Source organism: Cibotium barometz, chromosome 22 (assembly GCF_041138505.1).
Source record: "Cibotium barometz isolate CiBa-2024 chromosome 22, ASM4113850v1, whole genome shotgun sequence".
Classification (NCBI taxonomy): domain Eukaryota; kingdom Viridiplantae; phylum Streptophyta; class Polypodiopsida; order Cyatheales; family Cibotiaceae; genus Cibotium; species Cibotium barometz.
This window is the reverse complement of record NC_141067.1, coordinates 6126579-6151306: the sequence shown is the minus strand read 5'-3', so window position 1 is coordinate 6151306 and position 24728 is coordinate 6126579. Positions and strand designations below refer to the sequence as shown.

The window sequence follows — 24728 nt, the reverse complement described above, 5'->3', positions numbered from 1 at the left end:
CAAGTGAGGTGGGGTGGGGGGGGGTGGGGGGGGACAGAGCTTCATGTGTGAGAAACAACACTGTGTGTGTGTGTGTGTGTGTGTGTGTGTGTGTGTGTGTGAGAGAACCACCTCTAGTGTGTATGTCTATCTGTAACGTGTGTGTGTGAGACGAGAACGTGCGCGAGAGAGCACAGAGGTCCATCGCCTGCTTCTGCTAGTGTTTTCACCTTTCTCTGCTCCGTTGAGTCTGCTCGCCTCTTCCTGCCAGTCTCTAGGCCGTTGTCAGTCATTGCTGCAGGCTGTCGCCTTGGTCTTCCGAGAGCTTCTGCCTTTCCTTGAAGACTGTCGTCTGGTTCTACTAGGTGTCCTTTCTGCCGTCTGTCTTTGCTGTGGGCTGTGACGTGGTCCTACAGTGAGCTGCCGCCTTTTCTTGCTGTCTATCGTCTGTTCCTGCTTACCGTATTCTCTTCTTGTTGTTGTCGCCTTTGCCTGCTCCCTTCCCGTCTACTTGGTGTCTCTTGTTGACCTTTGCCTCTTCTTGTTCATTGCTCTCATTTGTGTTTCCGTGTGTGTGTGTGTGTGTGTGTGTGAGAGAGAGAGAGAGAGAGAGAGAGAGAGAGAGTCGTATTTCAATCATGGCTTCAGGTTTGGATTTTTGTACATATGCTCGAAAAGAAAGACCTGCAAATGCTAAGCGCCGCCTATCAGAGCCTGCATCACAAGATGATGAACTTACTATGGAAGCTCAGTACGTCTTTGACACCCTTAAGGATGACTTTCAGCAATCACGACAGGAATGGGGCAGACCAATTCTAGAGGTCACGTACAAATTGAAATTGCCGTCCCTCGTGAATCCTCTCAGGAAGTTGTCTCAAACTGCAGTGATAATTTTCTTTCCAGGAAGAATCCCAGCGGCCAGTGATGTCGCGCAGTGGATTAAGTCCATCCTTGGAGGATGCTTTGTAGAGGGAGTGTATTTTGCTTCCAGAGGCTTTTATGAGGTGCATTTATCAGATGCTTCGTGTGATGGGGAGAAACCTGGCAATTAGGGTTTAGAGTTCATTCATGGGAGACATACACAGAGAAGCAAGGGAGAGAGAGAGAGAGAGTTGTGGGGATAAGTCAACTCATGAAAAGCATGAGTGTGTGACTCCCCTATCACACATGTATATTGCACTAGTACACATAGTGCACTTAGTACATTAAAAGTACTAAGTGTACTATGTACTATAACTTATGGGCTTGTACACACTATAAGGGTGGGCATAACGCCTTTACCCCAACAACCTCCCACTTAAAGGCAAAGTGCCCTTAAGTAAAGGAAAAGAAAAAATCAGCATGTACATGATAATATACAAGGCCATATCAAGGCTGAAAATGGCCTCATCCAATGCCCATCAAGTGTCTGCAATGAGCAAACCGCTCCGGAGGCAAACTCTTCGTCAACAGATCAGCCGGGTTGTCATCCGTATGAATTTTAACAAGCTGAATTTGCTTGTTCTCTATCACCTCTCTGATGAAGTGATACTTCACATCCACATGCTTCGTCTTTGCATGAAAAACAGGGTTCTTTGCCAACTGAATGGCACTCTGACTGTCACAATGCAACAATGGAATATCCCCTGTATAGCCCAAATCAACCACTAACCGAGATAGCCATAATGCCTCCTTGCAAGCCTCTGTGGCTGCAATATACTCGGCCTCTGTAGTAGATAAGGCAGTGCACTTCTGCATCCTGGATATCCATGACACAGCACCTCCTGTGAATGTAAATACATAACCGGTAGTAGACTTCCGGTTATCTGGATGACCGGCATAATCCGAGTCCGTATAACCATGCACTAATGCATCCTGTTTGCCAAAGCAAATGCACAAATCCTGTGTGCCCTTCAGGTATCTCATGACACCTTTCACTGCTTCCCAATGCTTCTTGCCAGGGTTGGCCATGTATCTAGAAACCACTCCCACTGCAAATGCAATGTCCGGCCTAGTAGCAACCATGGCATACATGAGACTGCCACAAGCTGAAGCATACGGAATCTTGGCCATATCAGCCCTGTCACTATCCGACTGTGGGCTGTCCATAGCACTGAGTTTCACATATGGAGGCAAAGGAGTACTAGCTTTCTTCCCCCCGTCCATATTGAACCTCTGCAAGACCTTGCCAATGTAGTCCTTCTGAGACAAATACAACACATGCTGATTTCTGTCCCGAAGTATCCGCATACCCAAGATGTGATTTGCATCACCCAAATCCTTCATATCAAAGGTTTGATGCAGCCTCTGCTTCAAAGCATCCATCTCTTTACGAGATTTCCCGGCAATCAACATATCATCAACATACAAAATGAGAATCAATAGACTGCCATCCAAGGCTTTCTTGGTGTACAAGCAGTGATCTATGTCACTTCTCCTGAATTTCTGAGATTTCATGAATGTATCAAATTTATGATACCATTCTCTTGGTGCCTGTTTGAGCCCATAAAGACTCTTTTTCAGCTTGCATACAAGCTTCTCCTTTCCACTCACTGCATAACCCTCTGGCTGCTGCATATATATCTCCTCATGGAGATCACCGTGAAGAAAAGCAGTCTTCACATCCATCTGAATCAAGTCCAGATCATCATGTGCAACCAAAGCTAACACAGCTCTAAGTGTGGTCATTTTGACCACTGGAGAGAAGATCTCATCAAAGTCCACACCATATTCCTGCTTGAAGCCCTTAGCCACTAACCTGGCTTTGTATCTTGGCTTAGCATCTGATGCAACTTTGAGCCTGTATACCCACTTGCATGGCAAAACCTTCTTGCCTGCAGGCAAAGGCACCAACTTCCATGTTCCATTTTTATGCAGAGAATCCATCTCTGACTTCATGGCACGCTCCCATAGAGCCTTGTCTGCCCTCTGTAAAGCCTCTTTGTAACATGAGGGCTCCCCACAGTCAGTAAGCATCAAATAGTCAACCCCTGGAACAAACCTGTCAGGGGCTCTGGAGGGTCTAGTGGACCTCCGTACCCAATGACCATCATTTGCAGGTTGCTGTCCAGCCTGCATATCACCCATTGGTGGCTCCTGTTCCATGCCATAAGGCTGAAATATCATGCCCGGTATCTCCTCCAACTGTGGTATATCCATAGGGATATCTTCTGCCATATCTGGCTGTCCATTTGGACCATTTTCAGCACCATTTAAGGGCTGGTTTTCCTGCTGTAATGGCTGATTTACAGCCCTTTGTTGTTGTCCATGATGTCCATCATCATCAAAGATGACTCTGCTAGGCTCCTGTTGCCTTGCAGGCTCCTTATACATGCATGTTTCATCAAAAATGACATCATTGCTGCGTATGATCTTTCTATTCATGGGATCCCAAAGTCTATACCCCATTTCACCTCTGTCACCATATCCTAGGAATATGCATTTGTGAGACTTAGGATCAAGTTTGGTGCGCATTTCCCTGCGTATGTGCACGTACGCAACGCAACCAAACACTCTCAAGTGCTTGTATGACGGAGGCTTCCCTGTCCATACTTCTTCTGGCACTTTCCCACCAAGCCTCGTGTTAGGTGACCTATTTATAAGGTGAACGGCTGTCATAACAGCTTCAGCCCAAAAACCATGAGGTAATGCAGCATGTGACAACATAGAACGGACCTTCTCCTGTATGGTCCTGTTCATCCTCTCTGCTGTCCCGTTTTGTGGAGGATCATAAGGAGTAGAGAGCTCCCTCTTGATGCCTTTAGCATCACAAAAGTCCTGAAACTGTTTGGACGTACACTCTCCACCATTGTCGGAACGCAAAGCCTTCAGTGTTTTGCCAGTTTGATTCTCAACAAGAGCAACAAACTTCTGAAACACTGAGAATGTATCACTCTTCAAACGAAGAGGATAGACCCACACCTTGCGTGTGGCATCATCAATGAAAGACACAAAATATTTTGCCCCTCCCAAAGAAAGCTGAGGCATCTCACATACATCTGTATGCACAAGCTCTAACTGAGCATCTTTTTGTCCAAGAGCTTTCTTGTGGGGGCACTGTAGTTGCCTACCATATATACAATGCTCACAAAACTGAAAACTTGAAAACTTTAGAGAAGGCAAGTAACCCAAACGAGACAATTGCTCCATTCCTTTGACACTCATGTGTCCCAACCGGCTATGCCACATAGAAATTTCCGGCAGCTCGGTTGCATTTACATTAGCATGGTGACAAACACCTGCATGCATAAAGTAAAGAGTGTCCACCTTAGAGCCTCTGGCAACAACCAGTGAGCCCTTACTAATCTTCCACTTTCCACTACCAAATGTGGTAACATAATCAGCATCATCAAGCTGTCCAGTAGAAAGCAGATTCTTCTTGATCTCAGGCACATGCCTGACATCATGGAGCATAAGCTGTGAGCCATCTGAAAATACAAGCCTTACATCACCTCTGCCAAGAATCTTGCATGCATGGTTATCACCCAAATAAACCACTCCTTCATTGCCAGCAGTGTACCTGACAAACAAGTCTCTGCAACCTGTGACATGAAAGGAGGCACCTGAATCAATGATCCATGAGTGCATACCATGACCACCTGTAAGAAGTGAATGGGCATCAAGTGAAGAAGTAAATAGGACCTCATCCTCACTGCCACCTGCATGTGACACATTGATTTCTTCAATCTTGACTCCACTTTTGCCCTTTGGCTTTACATCTTTGGCTTCATCCTTCTCTTTGTCTTTGCCTTTTCCCTTTTCTTTTTGATCATTTTTTCATTTGTAGCATTGCTTTTTAATGTGTCCCTTCTTGCCACAATAATGGCATTCCAAATCCTTTTTGGAGCGAGACTTGCTCCTTCCCCTTTCTTGGCTTTTTCCCCTTTGTTGGGATCTCCCACGTGCATTCATTGCATTGGACTTGCCAACAGAGTTGTTTTTCCTGTTCATCTCTTCTTGAAGAAGAGCACCCTCAACGTCTGCATATGACAGCATAGCATTCGAATTGCTAGTGGCTGTCCTGAATGTGTCCCAACTCTCTGGCAAAGTGCATAACAAAAAGGTGGCTTTGAACTCATCGTCCATTGCCAACTTTTGATTTATAACCTGGCTGACAATACCATTAAACTCATTGAGATGGGCTGTCATAGAAGCCCCTTCCTTCATCTGAAGACCTATGAGTTTCTTCAACCAATACACTTTGCTTGAGGCACTTTGTTGGGCATACAAGTCCTGCAATCTCTGCCACATTCCCCAAGCTGTCTTCTCTTCACGAATGCTGAAAAGTAATGAGTCTGACACAGACAACATGATAGTAGATCTTGCCAGCTCATCCATATCTTCCCACTCTTCAGCCGTAAGAGAAGCGGGCATCACACCCCTTTCTTTGATAGGCTTGTGCTGCTTTTTCTGAAGCAACACATTGTAGCACTGGGTTTGCCAAATGTCATAATTCTGCGAGCCTTCAAGCTTCTTGATGTGAAGCAATGAAGAGCTCTCACCTTTGGTTGCCATAGCAAAATGCAACCTGTCAATGCCTGACTCCCTGCAAATGTGCAAACACTGCACCAAAAGCACACAAAGTGCTCACAAATGTTCTCCCAAGCTTTATCTCCCACTGCGGAAGCAAGAATGCAACTTTTCTCCCACTTTTTGTGATGAAAACACCAAAATCTGGTTGCTGCAGATTTTGGACAGCACCTTAAATGTCCTCTTTTGCCCTTCCAAAGTACTGTACAGCAGTACTAAGCGCTCACCAATGATGTACCAAACCTGTACCGGCAATTTCAGCAGCTGAATTTGAACCTTTTGATCACTCAAAACAGTGTACAGCCATGCCAAAACATGCACAAAGCTGTGCCAAATCTGTACCAGCAGGTACAGTAGCAATAAATGCTCTCCTGGCTGTCCAAATGAGTGAAAATCAGATTTTTACAGTCACGAACACTGCATAAAACAGTCCCGAACAGAAATTGGGCAAAAGCCCCTTGACTGCAAGCTGATTTTTTGAGGATTCAAGGCATAAATGTCTTGCCTGCTGCTTTGCCAAGCTCAACAAGCATACAAACTTGAAAAACCCCTTGATTTGAGATCAATTTCTGATCATGCATGGTACATTGGCGCACATGAAGGCATCCAGAGTGTTCACGATGCTTCCCCCTGGCCTCATATACATCAAATACATGAAAGCCCCTTGATTTACAGGCACATTGAGTGCTTGTAAGGCATCAGCACATTAACCACAGCATCAAATGCGATTGCCTGCATGCAAATCAACCAAATCGGCACAAAAGCCCCTTGATTTGCACTGCAATTTGCTGCAATTTGCTGCGATTTTGCCCAAATGTGCGATTTTTCACATCATACAGCATGTATGAGTGCTTAATTGCACAATTACATCAAAAGCCCCAAATTTCGACATCCAATTTCCTGCAAATTGATCCTGATTTGACCAATTTCCTGCAAATTGATCCTGATTGTGACCAATGTCACCCAATTTTGCCAATTTTGCTCAAAAATTGAGCAATTGGGCACCTGTACCTGCTCAATTGCTGATTGTACTTGCTCAATTGCTGATTGTACTTGCTCAATTGCAAATCCCAAAAAAAAATTGAGGAAAATACCTTATAATTTTTCTGATTTTAATCCAATTTGCAGGCTGAATTTTTGTTGCAGGAATCTGCTTCGGCTCTGTGCAGGTGAGGGGAGGGGGCACTTCTTGCTGATGTTGATGCTGATGCTCCTGCTGAAAAGGACACGAGGCTGTTGAGACACCTCTTTGCTGGCTATATGCTCTGAGCGTGGCCTTACAGGAGGCGCCTGGCTGCAGCAGCCATTACGATGTTGCTCGAAGGGCCCCGTTGGCGTCTGCTGCTCAGCGCTGAAGGGCCAGCGCTGCCTTCGCTTAGCACCAGCCGACGCCCAGCGCTTGTAGTCGACAGCTCTGGTGGCGCCTGACACGCCTAATTGTATTGACGGGTAGTAGCGATGACCACTAGTCGCCTGTGTTTCCGCCTGGTAGCAAGCAACACGTCGCCAGTCCATGCTCACACGCTGCTTTCGCCTAGTGTATCGCTTTGCTGCCTTATAGTAGGTTCTCGCCTTCGCTGAGTAGCAGCGCTACAGCATCACGTGCCTGCGATTTTCTGCCTTGCGTGTGATTCAGCGCCCAGTTTACGACTATGCCCAGCAGCCTTCGCTTCTACTCCAGTTGGCCAGGCGTCTAGCGTTCAACACTCAGCCAGACAGCACACGCCTACTCCTTGTGTGTACTTCTACTCCAGGCTATCAGCTTTCAGCCATGCTTGCTTGGACACACACCTGCAAGCTACTTGCCTGCGCCAGACGAGGCTCTGATACCAGTTGATGGGGAGAAACCTGGCAATTAGGGTTTAGAGTTCATTCATGGGAGACATACACAGAGAAGCAAGGGAGAGAGAGAGAGAGAGTTGTGGGGATAAGTCAACTCATGAAAAGCATGAGTGTGTGACTCCCCTATCACACATGTATATTGCACTAGTACACATAGTGCACTTAGTACATTAAAAGTACTAAGTGTACTATGTACTATAACTTATGGGCTTGTACACACTATAAGGGTGGGCATAACGCCTTTACCCCAACATCGTGCAAGCAAAGGCTTCTTGAATTCTCTCCCCTGTTTTACGGGAAGCAGATGGTACATGCTATGCCCTGGTCCCCAAACAAGGATTATCAAAGTCTTATACGACATCATTGTCCTGTATGGGTTGAGGTTGTTAACTTCCCGGACTATATGCGTGAAGAGTTGCCTGGCCTAGCTGCTTCTTTGGGACAGGTCATTTGTCCTCCACGCCCCATGGGAAACCGTAACAAGTTCTGCATTCTCTGGGACACTGATACACCTACCCCTCCTTCTATTGCAGTGGAAGTTGAGGGAGTGCAATTGGGAAAAAAGTATTTTGAATTGAAGTGGGGTGTGTTTGCAGGAGCTTGTTTTGCCTGCCACAAGTTTGGGCATCTAGCCTCTGAATGCCCAATGGTTCTGCATCAGCCCTGATGGGAGAATTAGGGTTAGGTCATGTGGGAAACATACACAGAGAAACAAGGGAGAGAGAGAGAGAGAGAGTTGTGGGGATAAGTCAACTCATGAGGCATGAGTGTGTGACTCCCCTATCACACATGTATATTGCACTAGTACACATAGTGCACTTAGTACATTAAAAGTACTAAGTGTACTATGTACTATAACTTATGGGCTTGTACACACTATAAGGGTGGGCATAACGCCTTTACCCCAACAACCTCCCACTTAAAGGCAAAGTGCCCTTAAGTAAAGGAAAAGAAAAAATCAGCATGTACATGATAATATACAAGGCCATATCAAGGCTGAAACTGGCCTCATCCAATGCCCATCAAGTGTCTGCAATGAGCAAACCGCTCCGGAGGCAAACTCTTTGTCAACAGATCAGCCGGGTTGTCATCCGTATGAATCTTAACAAGCTGAATTTGCTTGTTCTCTATCACCTCTCTGATGAAGTGATACTTCACATCCACATGCTTCGTCTTTGCATGAAAAACAGGGTTCTTTGCCAACTGAATGGCACTCTGACTGTCACAATGCAACAATGGAATATCCCCTGTATAGCCCAAATCAACCACTAACCGAGATAGCCATAATGCCTCCTTGCAAGCCTCTGTGGCTGCAATATACTCGGCCTCTGTAGTAGATAAGGCAGTGCACTTCTGCATCCTGGATATCCATGACACAGCACCTCCTGTGAATGTAAATACATAACCGGTAGTAGACTTCCGGTTATCTGGATGACCGGCATAATCCGAATCCGTGTAACCATGCACTAATGCATCCTGTTTGCCAAAGCAAATGCACAAATCATGTGTGCCCTTCAGGTATCTCATGACACCTTTCACTGCTTCCCAATGCTTCTTGCCAGGGTTGGCCATGTATCTAGAAACCACTCCCACTGCAAATGCAATGTCCGGCCTAGTAGCAACCATGGCATACATGAGACTGCCACAAGCTGAAGCATACGAAATCTTGGCCATATCAGCCCTGTCTCTATCTGACTGTGGGCTGTCCATAGCACTGAGTTTCACATATGGAGGCAAAGGAGTACTAGCCTTCTTCCCCCCGTCCATATTGAACCTCTGCAAAACTTTGCCAATATATTCCTTCTGAGACAAATACAACACATGCTGATTTCTGTCCCGAAGTATCCGCATACCCAAGATGTGATTTGCATCACCCAGATCCTTCATATCAAAGGTCTGATGCAGCCTCTGCTTCAAGGTATCCATCTCCTTACGAGATTTCCCGGCAATCAACATATCATCAACATACAAGATGAGAATCAATAGACTGCCATCCAAAGCTTTTTTGGTGTACAAGCAGTGATCTATGTCACTTCTCCTGAATTTCTGAGATTTCATGAATGTATCAAATTTATGATACCATTCTCTTGGTGCCTGTTTGAGCCCATAAAGACTCTTTTTCAGCTTACATACAAGCTTCTCCTTTCCACTTACTGCATAACCCTCTGGCTGCTGCATATATATCTCCTCATGGAGATCATCGTGAAGAAAAGCAGTCTTCACATCCATCTGAATCAAGTCCAGATCATCATGCGCAACCAAAGCCAACACAGCTCTAAGTGTGGTCATTTTGACCACTGGAGAGAAGATCTCATCAAAGTCCACACCATATTCCTGCTTGAAGCCTTAGCCACTAACCTGGCTTTGTATCTTGGCTTTGCATCTGGTGCAACTTTGAGCCTGTAAACCCACTTGCATGGCAAAACCTTCTTGCCTGCAGGCAAATGCACCAACTTCCATGTTTCATTTTTATGAAGAGAATCCATCTCTGACTTCATGGCACGCTCCCATAGAGCTTTGTCTGCCCTCTGTAAAGCCTCTTTATAACATGAGGGCTCCCCACAGTCAGTGAGCATCAAGTAGTCAACCCCTGGAACAAACCTGTCAGGGGCTCTGGAGGGTCTAGTGGACCTCCGTACCCAATGACCATCATTTGCAGGTTGCTGTCCAGCCTGCATATCACCCATTGGTGGCTCCTGTTCCATGCCATAAGGCTGAAAAATCATGCCCAGTATCTCCTCCAACTGTGGTATATCCATAGGGATATCTTCTGCCATATCTGGCTGTCCATTTGGACCATTTTCAGCACCATCTAAGGGCTGGTTTTCCTGCTGTAATGGCTGATTTACAGCCCTTTGTTGTTGTCCATGATGTCCATCATCATCAAAGGTGACTCTGCCAGGCTCCTGTTGCCTTGCAGGCTCCTTATACATGCATGTTTCATCAAAAATGACATCATTGCTGCGTATGATCTTTCTATTCATGGGATCCCAAAGTCTATACCCCATTTCACCTCTGTCACCATATCCTAGGAATATGCATTTGTGAGACTTAGGATCAAGTTTGGTGCGCATTTCCCTGCGTATGTGCACGTACGCAACGCAACCAAACACTCTCAAGTGCTTGTATGACGGAGGCTTCCCTGTCCATACTTCTTCTGGCACTTTCCCACCAAGCCTCGTGTTAGGTGACCTATTTATAAGGTGAACTGCTGTCATAACAGCTTCAGCCCAAAAACCATGAGGTAATGCAGCATGTGACAACATAGAACGGACCTTCTCCTGAATGGTCCTGTTCATCCTCTCTGCTGTCCCGTTTTGTGGAGGATCATAAGGAGTAGAGAGCTCCCTCTTGATGCCTTTAGCATCACAAAAGTCCTGAAACTGTTTGGACGTATACTCTCCACCATTGTCGGAACGCAAAGCCTTCAATGTTTTGCCAGTTTGATTCTCAACAAGAGCAACAAACTTCTGAAACACTGAGAATGTATCACTCTTCAAACGAAGAGGATAAACCCACACCTCGCGTGTGGCATCATCTATAAAAGACAAAGTATTTTGCCCCTCCCAAAGAAAGCTGAGGCATCTCACATACATCTGTATGCACAAGCTCTAACTGAGCATCTTTCTGTCCAAGAGCTTTCTTGTGGGGGCACTGTAGTTGCCTACCATATATACAATGCTCACAAAACTGAAAACTTGAAAACTTTAGAGAAGGCAAGTAACCCAAACGAGACAATTGCTCCATTCCCTTGACACTCATGTGTCCCAACCGGCTATGCCACATAGAAATTTCCGGCAGCTCGGTTGCATTTACATTAGCATGGTGACAAACACCTGCATGCATAAAGTAAAGAGTGTCCACCTTAGAGCCTCTGGCAACAACCAGTGAGCCCTTACTAATCTTCCACTTTCCACTACCAAATGTGGTAACATAATCAGCATCATCAAGCTGTCCAGTAGAAAGCAGATTCTTCTTGATCTCAGGCACATGCCTGACATCATGGAGCATAAGCTGTGAGCCATCTGAAAATACAAGCCTCACATCACCTCTGCCAAGTATCTTGCATGCATGGTTATCACCCAAATAAACCACTCCTTCATTGCCAGCAGTATACCTGACAAACAAGTCTCTGCAACCTGTGACATGAAAGGAGGCACCTGAATCAATGATCCATGAGTGCATACCATGACCACCTGTAAGAAGTGAATGGGCATCAAGTGAAGAAGTAAATAGGACCTCATCCTCACTGCCACCTGCATGTGACACATTGATTTCTTCGATCTTGACTCCACTTTTGCCCTTTGGCTTTACATCTTTGGCTTCATCTTTCTCTTTGTCTTTGCCTTTTCCCTTTTCCTTTTGATCATTTTTCCATTTGTAGCATTGCTTTTTAATGTGTCCCTTCTTGCCACAATAATGGCATTCCAAATCCTTTTTGGAGCGAGACTTGCTCCTTCCCCTTTCTTGGCTTTTCCCCCTTTGCTGGGATCTCCCACGTGCATTCATTGCATTGGACTTTCCAACAGAGTTGTTTTTTCTGTTCATCTCTTCTTGAAGAAGAGCACCCTCAACATCTGCATATGACAGCATAGCATTCGAATTGCTAGTGGCTGTCCTGAATGTGTCCCAACTCTCTGGCAAAGTGCATAACAAAAAAGTGGCTTTGAACTCATCGTCCATTGCCAACTTTTGATTAATGACTTGGCTGACAATACCATTAAACTCATTGAGATGGGCTGTCATAGATGCCCCTTCCTTCATCTGAAGACCTATGAGTTTCTTCAACCAATACACTTTGCTTGAGGCACTTTGTTGGGCATACAAGTCCTGCAATCTCTGCCACATTCCCCAAGCTGTCTTCTCTTCACGAATGCTGAAAAGTAATGAGTCTGACACAGACAACATGATAGTAGATCTTGCCAGCTCATCCATATCTTCCCACTCTTTAGCAGTAAGAGAAGCGGGCATCACACCCCTTTCTTTGATAGGCTTGTGCTGCTTTTTCTGAAGCAACACATTGTAGCACTGGGTTTGCCAAATATCATAATTCTGCGAGCCTTCAAGCTTCTTGATGTGAAGCAATGAAGAGCTGTCACCTGTGGTTGCCATAGCAAAATGCAACCTGTCAATGCCTGACTCCCTGCAAGTGTGCAAACACTGCACCAAAAAGCACACAAAGTGCTCACAGTTTTTCTCCCAAGCTTTATCTCCCACTGCGGAAGCAAGAATGCAACTTTTCTCCCACTTTTTGTGATGAAATCACCAAAATCTGGTTGCTGCAGATTTTGGACAGCACCTTAAATGTGCTCTTTTGCCCTTCCAAAGTACTGTACAGCAGTACCAAGTGCTCACCAATGATGTACCAAACCTGTCCCGGCAAGTACAGCAGCTGAAATTGAACCTTTTGGTCACTCAAAACAGTGTACAGCCATGCCAAAACTTGCACAAAGCTGTGCCAAATCTGTACCAGCAAGTACAGTAGCAATAAATGCTCTCCTGGCTGTCCAAATGAGTGAAAATCAGATTTTTACAGTCACGAACACTGCATAAAACAGTCCCGAACAGAAATTGGGCAAAAGCCCTTTGATTGCAAGCTGATTTCTGAGGATTCAAGGCATAAATGTCTTGCCTGCTGCTTTGCCAAGCTCAACAAGCATACGAACTTGAAAAGCCCCTTGATTTGAGATCAATTTCTGATCATACATGGTACATTGACGCACATGAAGGCATCCAGAGTGTTCACGATGCTTCCCCCTGGCCACATATACATCAAATACATGAAAATCCCTTGTTTTACAGGCACATTGAGTGCTTGTAAGGCGTCAACACATTATCCACAGCATCAAATGCGATTGCCTGCATGCAAATCAACCAAATCGGCACAAAAGCCCCTTGATTTGCACTGCAATTTGCTGCAATTTTGCCCAAATGTGCGATTTTTCACATCATACAGCATGTATGAGTGCTTAATTGCACAATTACATCAAAAGCCCCAAATTTCGACATCCAATTTCCTGCAAATTGATCCTGATTTGACCAATTTCCTGCAAATTTATCTTGATTGTGACCAATGTCACCCAATTTTGCCAATTTTGCTCAAAAATTGAGCAATTGGGCACCTGTACCTGCTCAATTGCTTGAATTGATAAGAAATTCCCAAAATATTAAAGGCAAATACCTCTCAAATTTCTGATTTTTCTGAGTTTCTTGAATTGCAGGCTGAGATGGAGGCGGTGGTGGCGGCGACTTTGGTGCTGGGCAGCTTCTGGAGCAGTTGGGCAGCCACGTGTGCTGGCTGTGGGCAGCTGTTTGGGTAGCCCTTGTTGGGCTGCGAGGAGCAGGGCGACCACCCTAAACCCCTTTTACGTGGCTGAGCGTTCGCTTCTGGCCTCTTCACCGAGTAGCAGCGCATATACGACGAGTTGATGTCTTCGCTTAGCGCCTTACGCTACTGATGTTTTCGCTTAGCGCCAGCCGACGCCCAGCCCTAGGCCTTCGCTCACCTGCCTACGTGTCCGCTTGGGTATGGACACTCGCCTTGTAGTCGACTGTGTATCCACTCGACCGTGTAGAGCTACGTCGCCTAGCGCCAGTTCGCCAACGCTCAGCGCCACGTTTGCACGGTTAATAACGTGGCCAGTTGAGGACGCCGCTGCTGCCTTCGCCACTCGCTCGCCTCCACGCTCACCGCACCAGCTGCTGTTTTCGCCTAGCGTATGTACGCCCAGCGCTACACTAGAGGGCCCTCGCTTGGCTGATGGGCTGCTGGGGCAGTCCACGCTGCTGGCTGGGCAGCAGCTGAGCAGCCCACAATGGCTGGGCAGAAAAAAAAAATTCAGCAGGCGACCAGCATGCAAGGGCTGAATAAGACCAGAACAGAAGGACAGAAATCAGCAGGAGCCATCAAGGAGAAGAGGGAGGGACCAAAGCTCTGATACCAGTTGATGGGGAGAAAACAGAATTAGGGTTTAGAGTTCATTCATGGGAGACATACACAAAGAAGCACAAGGGAGAGAGAGAGAGAGAGTTGTGGGGATAAGTCAACTCATGAGGCATGAGTGTGTGACTCCCCTATCACACATGTATATTGCACTAGTACACATAGTGCACTTAGTACATTAAAAGTACTAAGTGTACTATGTACTATAACTTATGGGCTTGTACACACTATAAGGGTGGGCATAACGCCTTTACCCCAACAAGCCCCCTCCCAATGCCTTGCAGCCCCAGACACGAGAAAAGAATGAGAATTTGCAAGCTAAGACAGCAAACAGAAATGAAGCAAAGAATGCCAAACCAATCAATCAGGTGCAGTCACTTGCTGGAAAAGGAAAAGATAAAGGAAAAGAGAAGATGAAGGAATCTGCGGGGATTGATCAGGATGATTTTCAACAACCTAAGAAGGTGGTTGTATTGAAGCAACGCCCCCTTCAATCTCGTCAATGGGATGCTTCTTCTCCCTTACCAGGACAGGCTTCTACTTCAGCTCCTGTCCTTCAAAATTGGGTGGGGGTTTTGAAGAAGGGCATTCCCATATGTGATTCAGAAGAAGGGGATAATGCTATCTTTCATGGGTCATGATGGAATGCAGTCCATGCAGGCAGAGGCTTTGCCTCTCTGATGTCTTTTTTTATATATGATACTTTGCTGCATATACCTCTTTCATGCCTCAAACACTTAAGTGCTTTACCTACAATGTACAGAGCCTCTGCAATGTCTCAAAGTGGAGGCTTTTATGGAATTATGTACATAAAATGCAGCCAGATATTGTTTGTTTGCAAGAGCATAATCAACACTCTATGGTTGGTCATCATGTTTATTTTGGCGGTTACGATATATATTATGCTGGTACCACTACCTACTCAGGTGTATGCATACTGGTTAGACATGAGCTGGAGCCTCAGTTAGCCTTCAATGACAGCAGTGGCAGATGGATGGTCATACAATGTAATGTCAATGGTGGTATTCTTGAGTTTGCATCAGTCTATGCTTCCCAGACCTCTGCCATAAGGGCTTCATTATGGGATTCTTTATGCAGATATCCATGGAGATCCAATGCATTCATCTGTGGAGATTTTAATAATTCCCCTCTGCCAAGAGATAACACCACTTCAAGATCTCATATGCTATCATTGGAAAGGCAGAAATGGGACAGCATGCTTCTTTCTGTGCAAACTGAAGATTTATGGGTGCTTCTCCAAGGGTCAGTGCCTGGATATACTTTTCATCATAATGCACTTACTACATACTGGGCAAGGCTTGATAGATGGTATTTGTTTTACCCTCAACAATTTGCAGATTTTAGCCCTCATCTCCTTATAGATTTCTCATTGGGCTTGTCAGATCATGCCCCATTGTGGATGAATTTGCAGCTTGGCATGCCTCTGGATGATTTGCCACCCCTCTCCAGTAGATTATTGCATGTTAATCAAGCTTATTTCCGACATCACTATTTCCAGCAAATGATCAGACTTGCAATTCATCCCTTGCCTTTGCATACCCAGGAGGACATAAATTATGCTTGGGACAGCTTTGTCTCTCGTATGCAGAATGTCATTAGGGAGTATGGCAACTGGCATATGATTGAATGGAGGAATGAGGTTAAATGGGCAAAAAGGACAGCACAACAATTGACTGAATTTTCTCAGTTAAGGCCTCTCTCTGATTCAGAAAAGGATTCCCTTTCACATGCTCAGTTTAAATTGACTGTTAATGATCAGAGGAAATTGCACAAATGGCAGATTAGGGCAAGAATGAAGCCCCTCATGGATAAAGGCTGCTCATCAAAAGCCTTTTTTCAGGGTTTGCATGCTACTCGAAAGAAAAACTCATGCCTAAGGGTAAGGAAGCTAGATGGCTCTTGGACGCACTCCTTCTCTGATCTCCAAGATGAATGCCAGAATTATTTTCAGAAATTATTCTCCGCTCCTGGTTCCCCATCAAATCAAATGACTGAGGCTAGGACTGAATTTCTCCAATATGTTTCTGGAATAGTGAAAATGGATGAAGCTCTTACCTTGGAGAGACCTTTTACTGACACAGAACTTGATAATGCTTTGTTCCACCTTAGCAAATACAAGTCCCCTGGCTGGGATGGCCTTACGTTGGAATTTTATATTTCTTTTTGGGATGATTTGAAAGAAGTCCTCTTGCAAATGATCAATGTTGCCTAGCAAGAAAATCAGTTGCCGCACTCTTGGAAGCATGGCATAGTCAAACTTGTGCCCAAAAAACATCTGTGTGACCATATGTCAAATTGGAGGCCTATTACTTTGATGCCTGTAGTTTACAAACTCATTACCAAAATGATTGTGCATAGGCTTCACAGGATACTGGATGCGGGACTTCATCCTCATCAGTATGGGTTTGTTCCGCGAAGACAAATCCATGACAATATATCCAATGCCTTGACTGCAATTGAATATGCTAAGTATTCACATCAAGATGTGCTTATATTGCAGGTGGATATTGCTAAGGCATTTGACACTGTTCAATGGGATTTCATCTCTCAAATCATGACCAAGTTGGGCTTTGGTCCCAAGATGGCAAATGCAGTTTACTCGCTTTATTCTGGCTCTACTTCTCAGTGCATTCTTGGGGGTCATCTGTCTCGGTCATGGACATTGGGTCGATCAGTTAGACAGGGCTGTCCTCTTAGTGCTCTCTTATATGCCATTGCGACCCATCCCCTTTTAATGTATCTTGATCATCTTACAAACACAGGACAGATGACTGGTCTTAAAATCCCTGGAGCTGCATCTTTTTTGGCACAAGCATATGCTGATGATTCCTTCTTTATGCCACAGAATTCTTCCCGAGAAGTTCAAATGCTTATGACCACTCTTTCATTGTATGGCTTGGCAGCGGGATTGCATGTCAATTTTGACAAATCTAAATTAATTCCCCTGAAACAATGTGACTCGCATTCTCTTCTTTGGCCGGGTCAGGTGGTGCATTCCAAAGATGTAGTCAAGCATTTGGGATATCCCATAGGATGGCATATCACCAGGAAGCCGCAGCTAAAATGGATCTTCCAAAAACTTCAACATAAACTGGAATACTGGAAGATTTCTACTTGGCCTCTTCATGTCAGGCTCAGAATAGTACAGTCCATTGTAATGTCCTACGTCCAGTTCTATTTGCCTTTGCTGCATTGGTCCTCCAAGGATATTTCAGCCTTTATGTCTCAAGCTATGGAGATTTTATGGAGGACAAAAACTGTTGTGAAAGCATTGAGACTGATGAAGATGGAAATGGTGTGCTCTCCTAAGATGCATGGTGGACTTAATGTCCTCAATATAAGATATCATGTACTTGCAAGGAAGGCGACTTTGCTGCATACTTTTTTCTGCCAACAACAGCCATGGACTTGTATGCTAGCATCCATGTGTGTCAACATGAGGACTTGTGCTTATGGTCATTGGATTACTGATCATTGGGAGGTTGTCATTGGGAGATTTGTAGGGAAGATACCTGGCTGTCCTTTCTCTACTGCTCTGATACTTGACTGGAAACAAGTACTTTCTAAGGTCAAATGGGCTCCTGATAATTGCTCGGGGACAAACTCAATGAGGAAAGAAAGTATTCATTGGAGTGCCATCTTTGACATTCCACTCGCTTTACAGGAACCTGTTCGGACATACAATCTCATGAAATTGGGAATTAGATACATACATGATGTGGTAGATGATCAGGGCTGTGTCTTATCTTTTCCTCAGGCCACTGCTTCCTATGCATTGGGAATGCATCATAGGTCTATATGGAAGAAAATTGCTGATTTATTACATCCTTTTCTACCTGTTTCTCATGTGGCTGACATAGACAAGCTTACGGATTGGCAATTGCAACCCTATGCTACATACACTCATCCTGTTCCTCTTCCTGCCTTAACCTCCATCAAAGCTTACAGGCTTCTTCAACCTGCTCCATGGATTCAGCAACATGCTAATTCTCTGTGGCATATAAGGAAGCCCCTCTCATGGTGGCGGAAGAATCTCGGGATGTTATGGAAGTGTAAAATGCCATTGAAACAAAGACTTTTTCTTTGGAGATGTATGACAAGCACATTGTCCGTGGGGGTCACACTTGCTAAACGTCGCATTGCACCATCCACATGTTTGAGATATCAAGCTCCTTCAGAGACTGTTCTTCATTTGCTTTGGCATTGCCCGTGTTCTAGGATCTTCCTCAGGAGAATTTCAGATTATCTTCGGCTCCGTTTTCCCAGTCACAGATTTGGGAAACATTTCTGGCTCTTTGGCAGATTTATGAGGTCTTTGTCTCAATACTCACTATTTCTCTCTTGGGTGAGATATTGGACTCTTTGGACAATCTGGAGTGAGCATAATTTGGCATACTTGGGTCGGCAAATTCACAAGTCGTATGAATCTTTCCGAGCCTCATTGCGGCAATCCTTATATGATGCCTGCCATGAGGGTGATATGGATGCTTCTTGCATAGAGCTTTTCTTTTTATGTTTCTGATCTTTGGGATACTCTCCATTTCGGAGACCTCCCATCATGTAAATTTATGAGCATATAAATATACTGCACTGGATATTACCAAAAAAAAAGTGTATGTCTATCTGTGAACAGCCTCTAAGGCTAGATATTGTGTGTGTGTATGTGTGTGTGTGTGTGTGTGTGTGTGTGTGTGTAGTAAGCTCCCCGCACATGGAGACACTTGCTTCCTGAAATTGCAGCAGGATTGGGGAAAGTAGTCCCCCCCCCCCCCCCCCCCCCCCCCCCCCCCCAAGAATGAATGGAAACATGAATCGATATTGCATCTTGTGGGATACTGACAAACCCACCCTTCTAGGTATTGTCATTGACTCATGGGACCTGTGATAGAAGAAAGGCCTTTCAAATTAAAATGGGAAAAATTTGTGGCTGATGCACGACCATTACAACCTGCTGAGAAAGAAGCTCTTTGTATTGCTAAAGAACAATTGGCTGCAAATGACAAGAGAAAACTAGAAAAATGGAAAGTGAGAGCCAAGGAGAAATGCTTGCAGGATAAGGACTGCTCCTCTAAACAATTCTTTTGACAGCTTCATCATGCCCGACAAAAAGATAACATTAAGAGGGTTAAAATGTACATAGGAAGAAAAACTTGCAGATACATATGCAGCTCACTTTGTAGAATTCTTTGCTGCCCCGCAACCCCCTTCGCTACAAATGTAGGCTGTTAGGGAAGCCTTATTGGTTCATGTACATCCAATACTGTCCCTAGATGATGCGAGTAATATAGAAATGCCCTTCACTGAAGCATAATTACAACAGGCTTTGCATGACATGGGGAGATAGAAAGCGGCGTTGGTTGGGATGGACTAACGGTGGAATTCTTTGTGCAATTTTGGGACCAATTGAAAGTGTCGTTGCTATATATATATACCTAAATGAATCCAGGAACATGCCCAAATTCAACTTTTAGGAACGTGCATGTTATATACTCATGATAGTCAACCCACAAGACTATATAACTATCAACTCCATTATGCATAGTATGAACTAGATAACTACAACATCCCCACTAACGTCATCAGTGCCCAATAGTGGGTGTAGAACTTTGTATCAAGATATGCTCTCATCCACACACACACACACACACACACACATAAGAGCATATATTCACACAAAGGCCTTCATACTGAGTTTCTGTCAAACCTCCAAAAATGCAGGGCAGACTCAGCCATAATGAAGCCTAGCACTAAGGGAAGTAGCAAATAGCAAGAATTAGTACAGCAAATAAGTAGTTGATAGGGCAAATGCACCGCTAAAGATAGAAAGAATAAGCACAATATCAACTCGCCGCAACTCGGACGAAGAATTCACAATGTGAAATCTGCATGTCCGCTAATACAGCTCAATTATATACCTAGATGAATCCAGCAACATGCCCAAATTCACCTTTTAGGAACGTGCATGTTATATAATCATGGTAGTCAACCCACAAGACTATATAACTATCAACTCCTCAACTCCATTATGCATAGTATTGTCTAGATACTACAACATCCCCACTAACGTCATCAGTGCCCAAGAGCATATATTCGCACTTGCCCGCCCATTGGCTTTCACACAACCATGGAAAGCTTTTTTCTTGACAAAAAAAGGCATAATTGAGATCCATGATGTGGTGGACCAGGTTGGAAACATTAAGTCCTTCCCTATGGCTTGACGTAGTTTTGGATTGGGTATGCATTATAGACCTTTGTGGCATGAGATATATGAGTTGTTGTCCCCCTTTGCACCAATACCACTGCTTTGTCTGCATGACCGTCTGGCTGACTGGAAAGTTTTGGGGGTGCCTTTGGATATTATATCGGCTAAGAATTTATATGTGAGGCTACACCCACCACCATGGATTACGCATGTATGTAATGATCTGTGGCACTTACAAAAACCATTACTATGGTGGAGGAAATGTTTAAGAGGGATCTAGAGGAGCGGTTTGCCATTGAAAGAACACCCGTTCCTTTGGAGATGCATGCTTGGAGTTCTCCCAGTGGGTGTGCTTTTGCACTCACGACGTATCTGTGCCTCGTCATGCCGCCGCCGTGGTACACAGACTGAGACAGTGTTGCACCTTCTTTGGTCCTATCCACATTCCAAATTGCTCCTGGATATGGTTTCAGCTTGCTTGCACATTAGATTTCCCGCACACTTTTTTGGAAAACAATTCTGGATATTTGGAGTGCTGACAGTTGCGCTCCAGCCTTATGCTGTGTTCTTCTCCTAGGTACGGTCCTGGGCTTTGTGGAAAATTTGGACCAGCCGGAACCGATTCAAGTTCGAACAGCTTTGTCAGACACCTCCTCCTTCTTCAGGCTCTCCTTGCAACATACACTGCATTGTTGTTATACGAGCCAAGATGTTGATTTGCAAACTTTCTCTCTTTTCTTTGACTATTTCTGAGGAACTCTAGTATGGGTCCTTTTCAGACACATCATTGTACAATGCATATTTCTTCGTGGGTTTTCACCTCACACTGAGGTTTCCCACTAGTAATATATCATTACTAAAAAAAAGTGTGTAGTAAGCAAGTATGTCCTGGATGTTGAGGAAATTCAATGTAAAAGGAGTATTTGTATAAGTGTGTGAACTAGGCCTTAAATAAAGCGATTCTACCGTGTGAACAACAGCCAAGTGTGTGTGGGTTCTTTGTACAAGGGAACAGGCCCTTAATGTCTTATGTAAGTAGTCATGTGTACAAGTGACACCATAGGGGACACTTGTAATTGTGTTGGACATGCGGCATGTGTGGTGCTAGTGCTTGCCTAGGTTTGTAGAGGGTGCCTCACCTATTCAAAGAACCCAGCCTTAATGTAAACAATGTACTTGCAAAAATGTAGTCTCTCGTGCATCCTTCTTTTTAGTTTAGGACTAATTATATGTGTAGCTTTATATGCCTTCTATCATCTCTGTCTTCTCCCACCATGGCCCAATCAGGTGTCAACGTTTGCTATCAGAGCCTGTGCGCGCTGCCCTGAACACGGCCCATCGCCCTCTGTGAGCTGCTATGCCTTTCTGTACCTGCACGCCTTGCAACCGCCCTCCCGGACCGCACACATCTTATCGGTCTGTGTGCCCAAGCCACACACCTTCTCTGCCTCCTGTTTGCACTGCCATACATAGCGGCACTAGTGCCCGCAGCTCCACCACCGCCGCCCAGTGCTCCTCCCCACTTGGACAGAGCTTGTGATAACGCCGCCCAGCACAGCCAGCTGGGCTTGGTGTTTTTTTTTTTTTTTTTGGGGGGGGGGGGGTGGTTGTTGTATATCAGGCTGAGCCGCGGGAAGAGCCACCCACTCTTGGGGCTTACTCAGTGACCACCAATTTTCAGCCCGTTGGGAGATTTTTCCAAGTGAGTTTTTTTGAGGCCTCGTCGACGCACCCGTGTTCTGTGTTCTGCTCGTGACCACCTCTTCAACATCTTGGTTGGCAAACCCAACCACCTTTGTGCCGATCCCACCTCGTTGTCAATGCTCATCATCTCCTACAGACCTTTGTCAGAACCCCCATTCCAACCTCTCTAAGCATCTGTTATGTGTGATGCTCACATCTTCTTTACCACCCAATCTCTGGGCATTGTCACCTGAACCTAACCCACTCCAATCAATCATGTTCCAGGGCCTGCTGCTTAACGTCTTCTTGCCTCTGTCTGCTTAGAGCTTTCTGCACTTTTGCTGCCTGCATTCGATGCTTCAGTGCATCATTAGCAAGGTCAAAGGTCAATACAGTGAGTGCCTAATGAATGCCTTGGCAACAAGTGGTTCCATCTGTCTCGTGTTCCCAGCACGGCATCACGTCAATGATCACATCAAAGATGAAGAGTTCGGGTCAAAATTTGGTCTTGCATGTTCTTGCTCTGTTGGTGAAGCACTGTGGCTCTTGTACTCTCGCCAGTTCAGCATAGCAGTCTTGTTCATCTCTCTGGTTCTATTGCAGTCTCGTCAACCAACTGCAATCTCCCGGCACTTTTGAGGTAACAGGAAGCAACCCGTCTTGATTTTGTTTTGATCTCGATCTCGTACCTATACCAATTTATTGGCACTAGAATCTCGCCATTCTTGTACAAGATGGAGTAACACGAGTAGTGTGTGTACAGACTAAACAAACTAGATAAGCCTAAGACCCAATTGAATCACAAGAGCCTAACCTTAAAAGCACCAACAAGCCTAGCAGTAGTACTTGTAATGGAGCGAAAGGTCATCCACTTCAACGTCTCCATCCCTCGTCACTCTTCTATGAAATTCCAGTTCTGGGGAGGGTTCTGTTCATGGTCTCATCCTCACCTATGGCACATTCAAAGCTTGCTGCAAAAGCAGGATCCTGTTCAAGGCTACTTTTGGAGATTGTCCGTGTTCCTTAACATCCAGTAGCTACCATAATTCCATCAGCTCCAGATTAAGTCTGTATAGGCCAGCTTCAGTTCACACCTCCTTTTCATTGAGGGAGAGTTTGTTTGGGAAATTCGATGTAAAAGGAGTATTTGTACAAGTGTGTGAACTAAGCCTTAAATAAACCAGTTCTAGTGTGTGAACAACTGCTATATGTGTGTGGGTTCTTTGTATATGGGAACAGGCCCTTAATGTCTTATGTAAGCAGTGATGTGTGTAAGTGACACCTTAGGGAACACTTGTAACTGTGTTGGATATGTGGCATGTGTGGTGGCAGCATTTGCCCAGTTTTGTAAAGGGTGCCTTACCTATTTCAAGGACCCAGCCTTAATGTAAAAAATGTACTTGCAAAAATGTAGTCTCTCGTGCATCCTACTCTTTAGTTTAGGGCTAATTATATGTGTAGCTTTATATGCCTTATACCATCTCTGTCTTCTTCCGCCATGGGCCAATCAAGTCAAAAGACAAGGCTTATGGCTATAAAAGCATCGTACTTGGTGATTTTCAAAATCATCAAACAAGAGTATCATTGAGTCATGCAACACCTTGAACCTTGTCATATCTCATCTCATCCTCCCTGCACCATGAATTCTTTTGATCCACCCTAATTCTGCGCGCAGTTGACCCTAACCCTAGGCTCTCATGTAGCACATGCTATAACTTTGTATTCAGACAACAATGCAACAGGAAAAAGGGTGGTGCAAGTCCATATACCTGTCCTCCACTAAGCCCTTTCTCAACAAACCACCCGTTATTAGTAATTTGATGCTCCAGAAACTTGTCCAATGATAACCCTTCCACATTAATGGCCTGGAAACATTACAGTGATCAAGAAACAAGTTTAATCTCTGGGCACAAGTGAAATCTCTTCAAAGTCCGCCTCCCATGAGCAATGCATTGAAGGTGATAAAAGTTGAGTTTGAGGCATAAAATATATCGCATGGAGGAGGGCTGTAAGATTGTTACTGCTATGTTACAGAAAAATCAAAACTGCCTTTGCTCAAAACAAGCCTAAAACTACAAAGCTGAGCTTCAAAACAATGCCTTCATTATAAACAAATGACTACTAGGTTGTCGTAAGATTACCTCAGCAAGAACTGATCTTGGCAGCCTTTGATAAGTCAGAGACAGCACATGCAGGGCGTATCCTTGAATTGCTTGCTCAAAACCTGATAGCAAGACCAGAAATTTGAATGTTCAGAAAAACAAAAATTGTCCATGCTATCTCACCTCCAAGCAGAACAAACAAGCCTCTTTTTGAAATGCTACAAGATTACCTGGGACCACCTCTAGAATATCGCGATTCCTAGCAGCCTCATCCCAAAACTCCCTGAATCTAGCAGTCTATGGAAACAGAATACAGATCAAAATCTGAAAGAATCATACAACAATACATGCAGATAGCATTGAATTAATGCCCCGCATGGTAAATTTACTGGGTGCTTTTTATCCTGAAAACTCCTCAAGCCATTTATATAAACTTTCCTGGATTAGT

The 24728-nt window shown here is 44.7% G+C and overlaps 1 protein-coding gene across 1 annotated transcript in view; it reads right to left on the bottom strand.

Annotated features, from left to right (window-relative positions):
- EIF3K (eukaryotic translation initiation factor 3K) overlaps positions 1 to 24728 on the bottom strand; it is a 62666-nt gene that overhangs the window by 5180 nt on the left and 32758 nt on the right. The window contains exons 6-8 of the mRNA XM_086816315.1: positions 24511 to 24577; positions 24320 to 24402; positions 23948 to 24043 (exon numbers count right to left, since the gene is read on the bottom strand). Coding sequence (XP_086672441.1) covers positions 23948 to 24043; positions 24320 to 24402; positions 24511 to 24577 — 246 coding nt within the window. The remainder of the gene's footprint in view (positions 1 to 23947; positions 24044 to 24319; positions 24403 to 24510; positions 24578 to 24728) is intronic.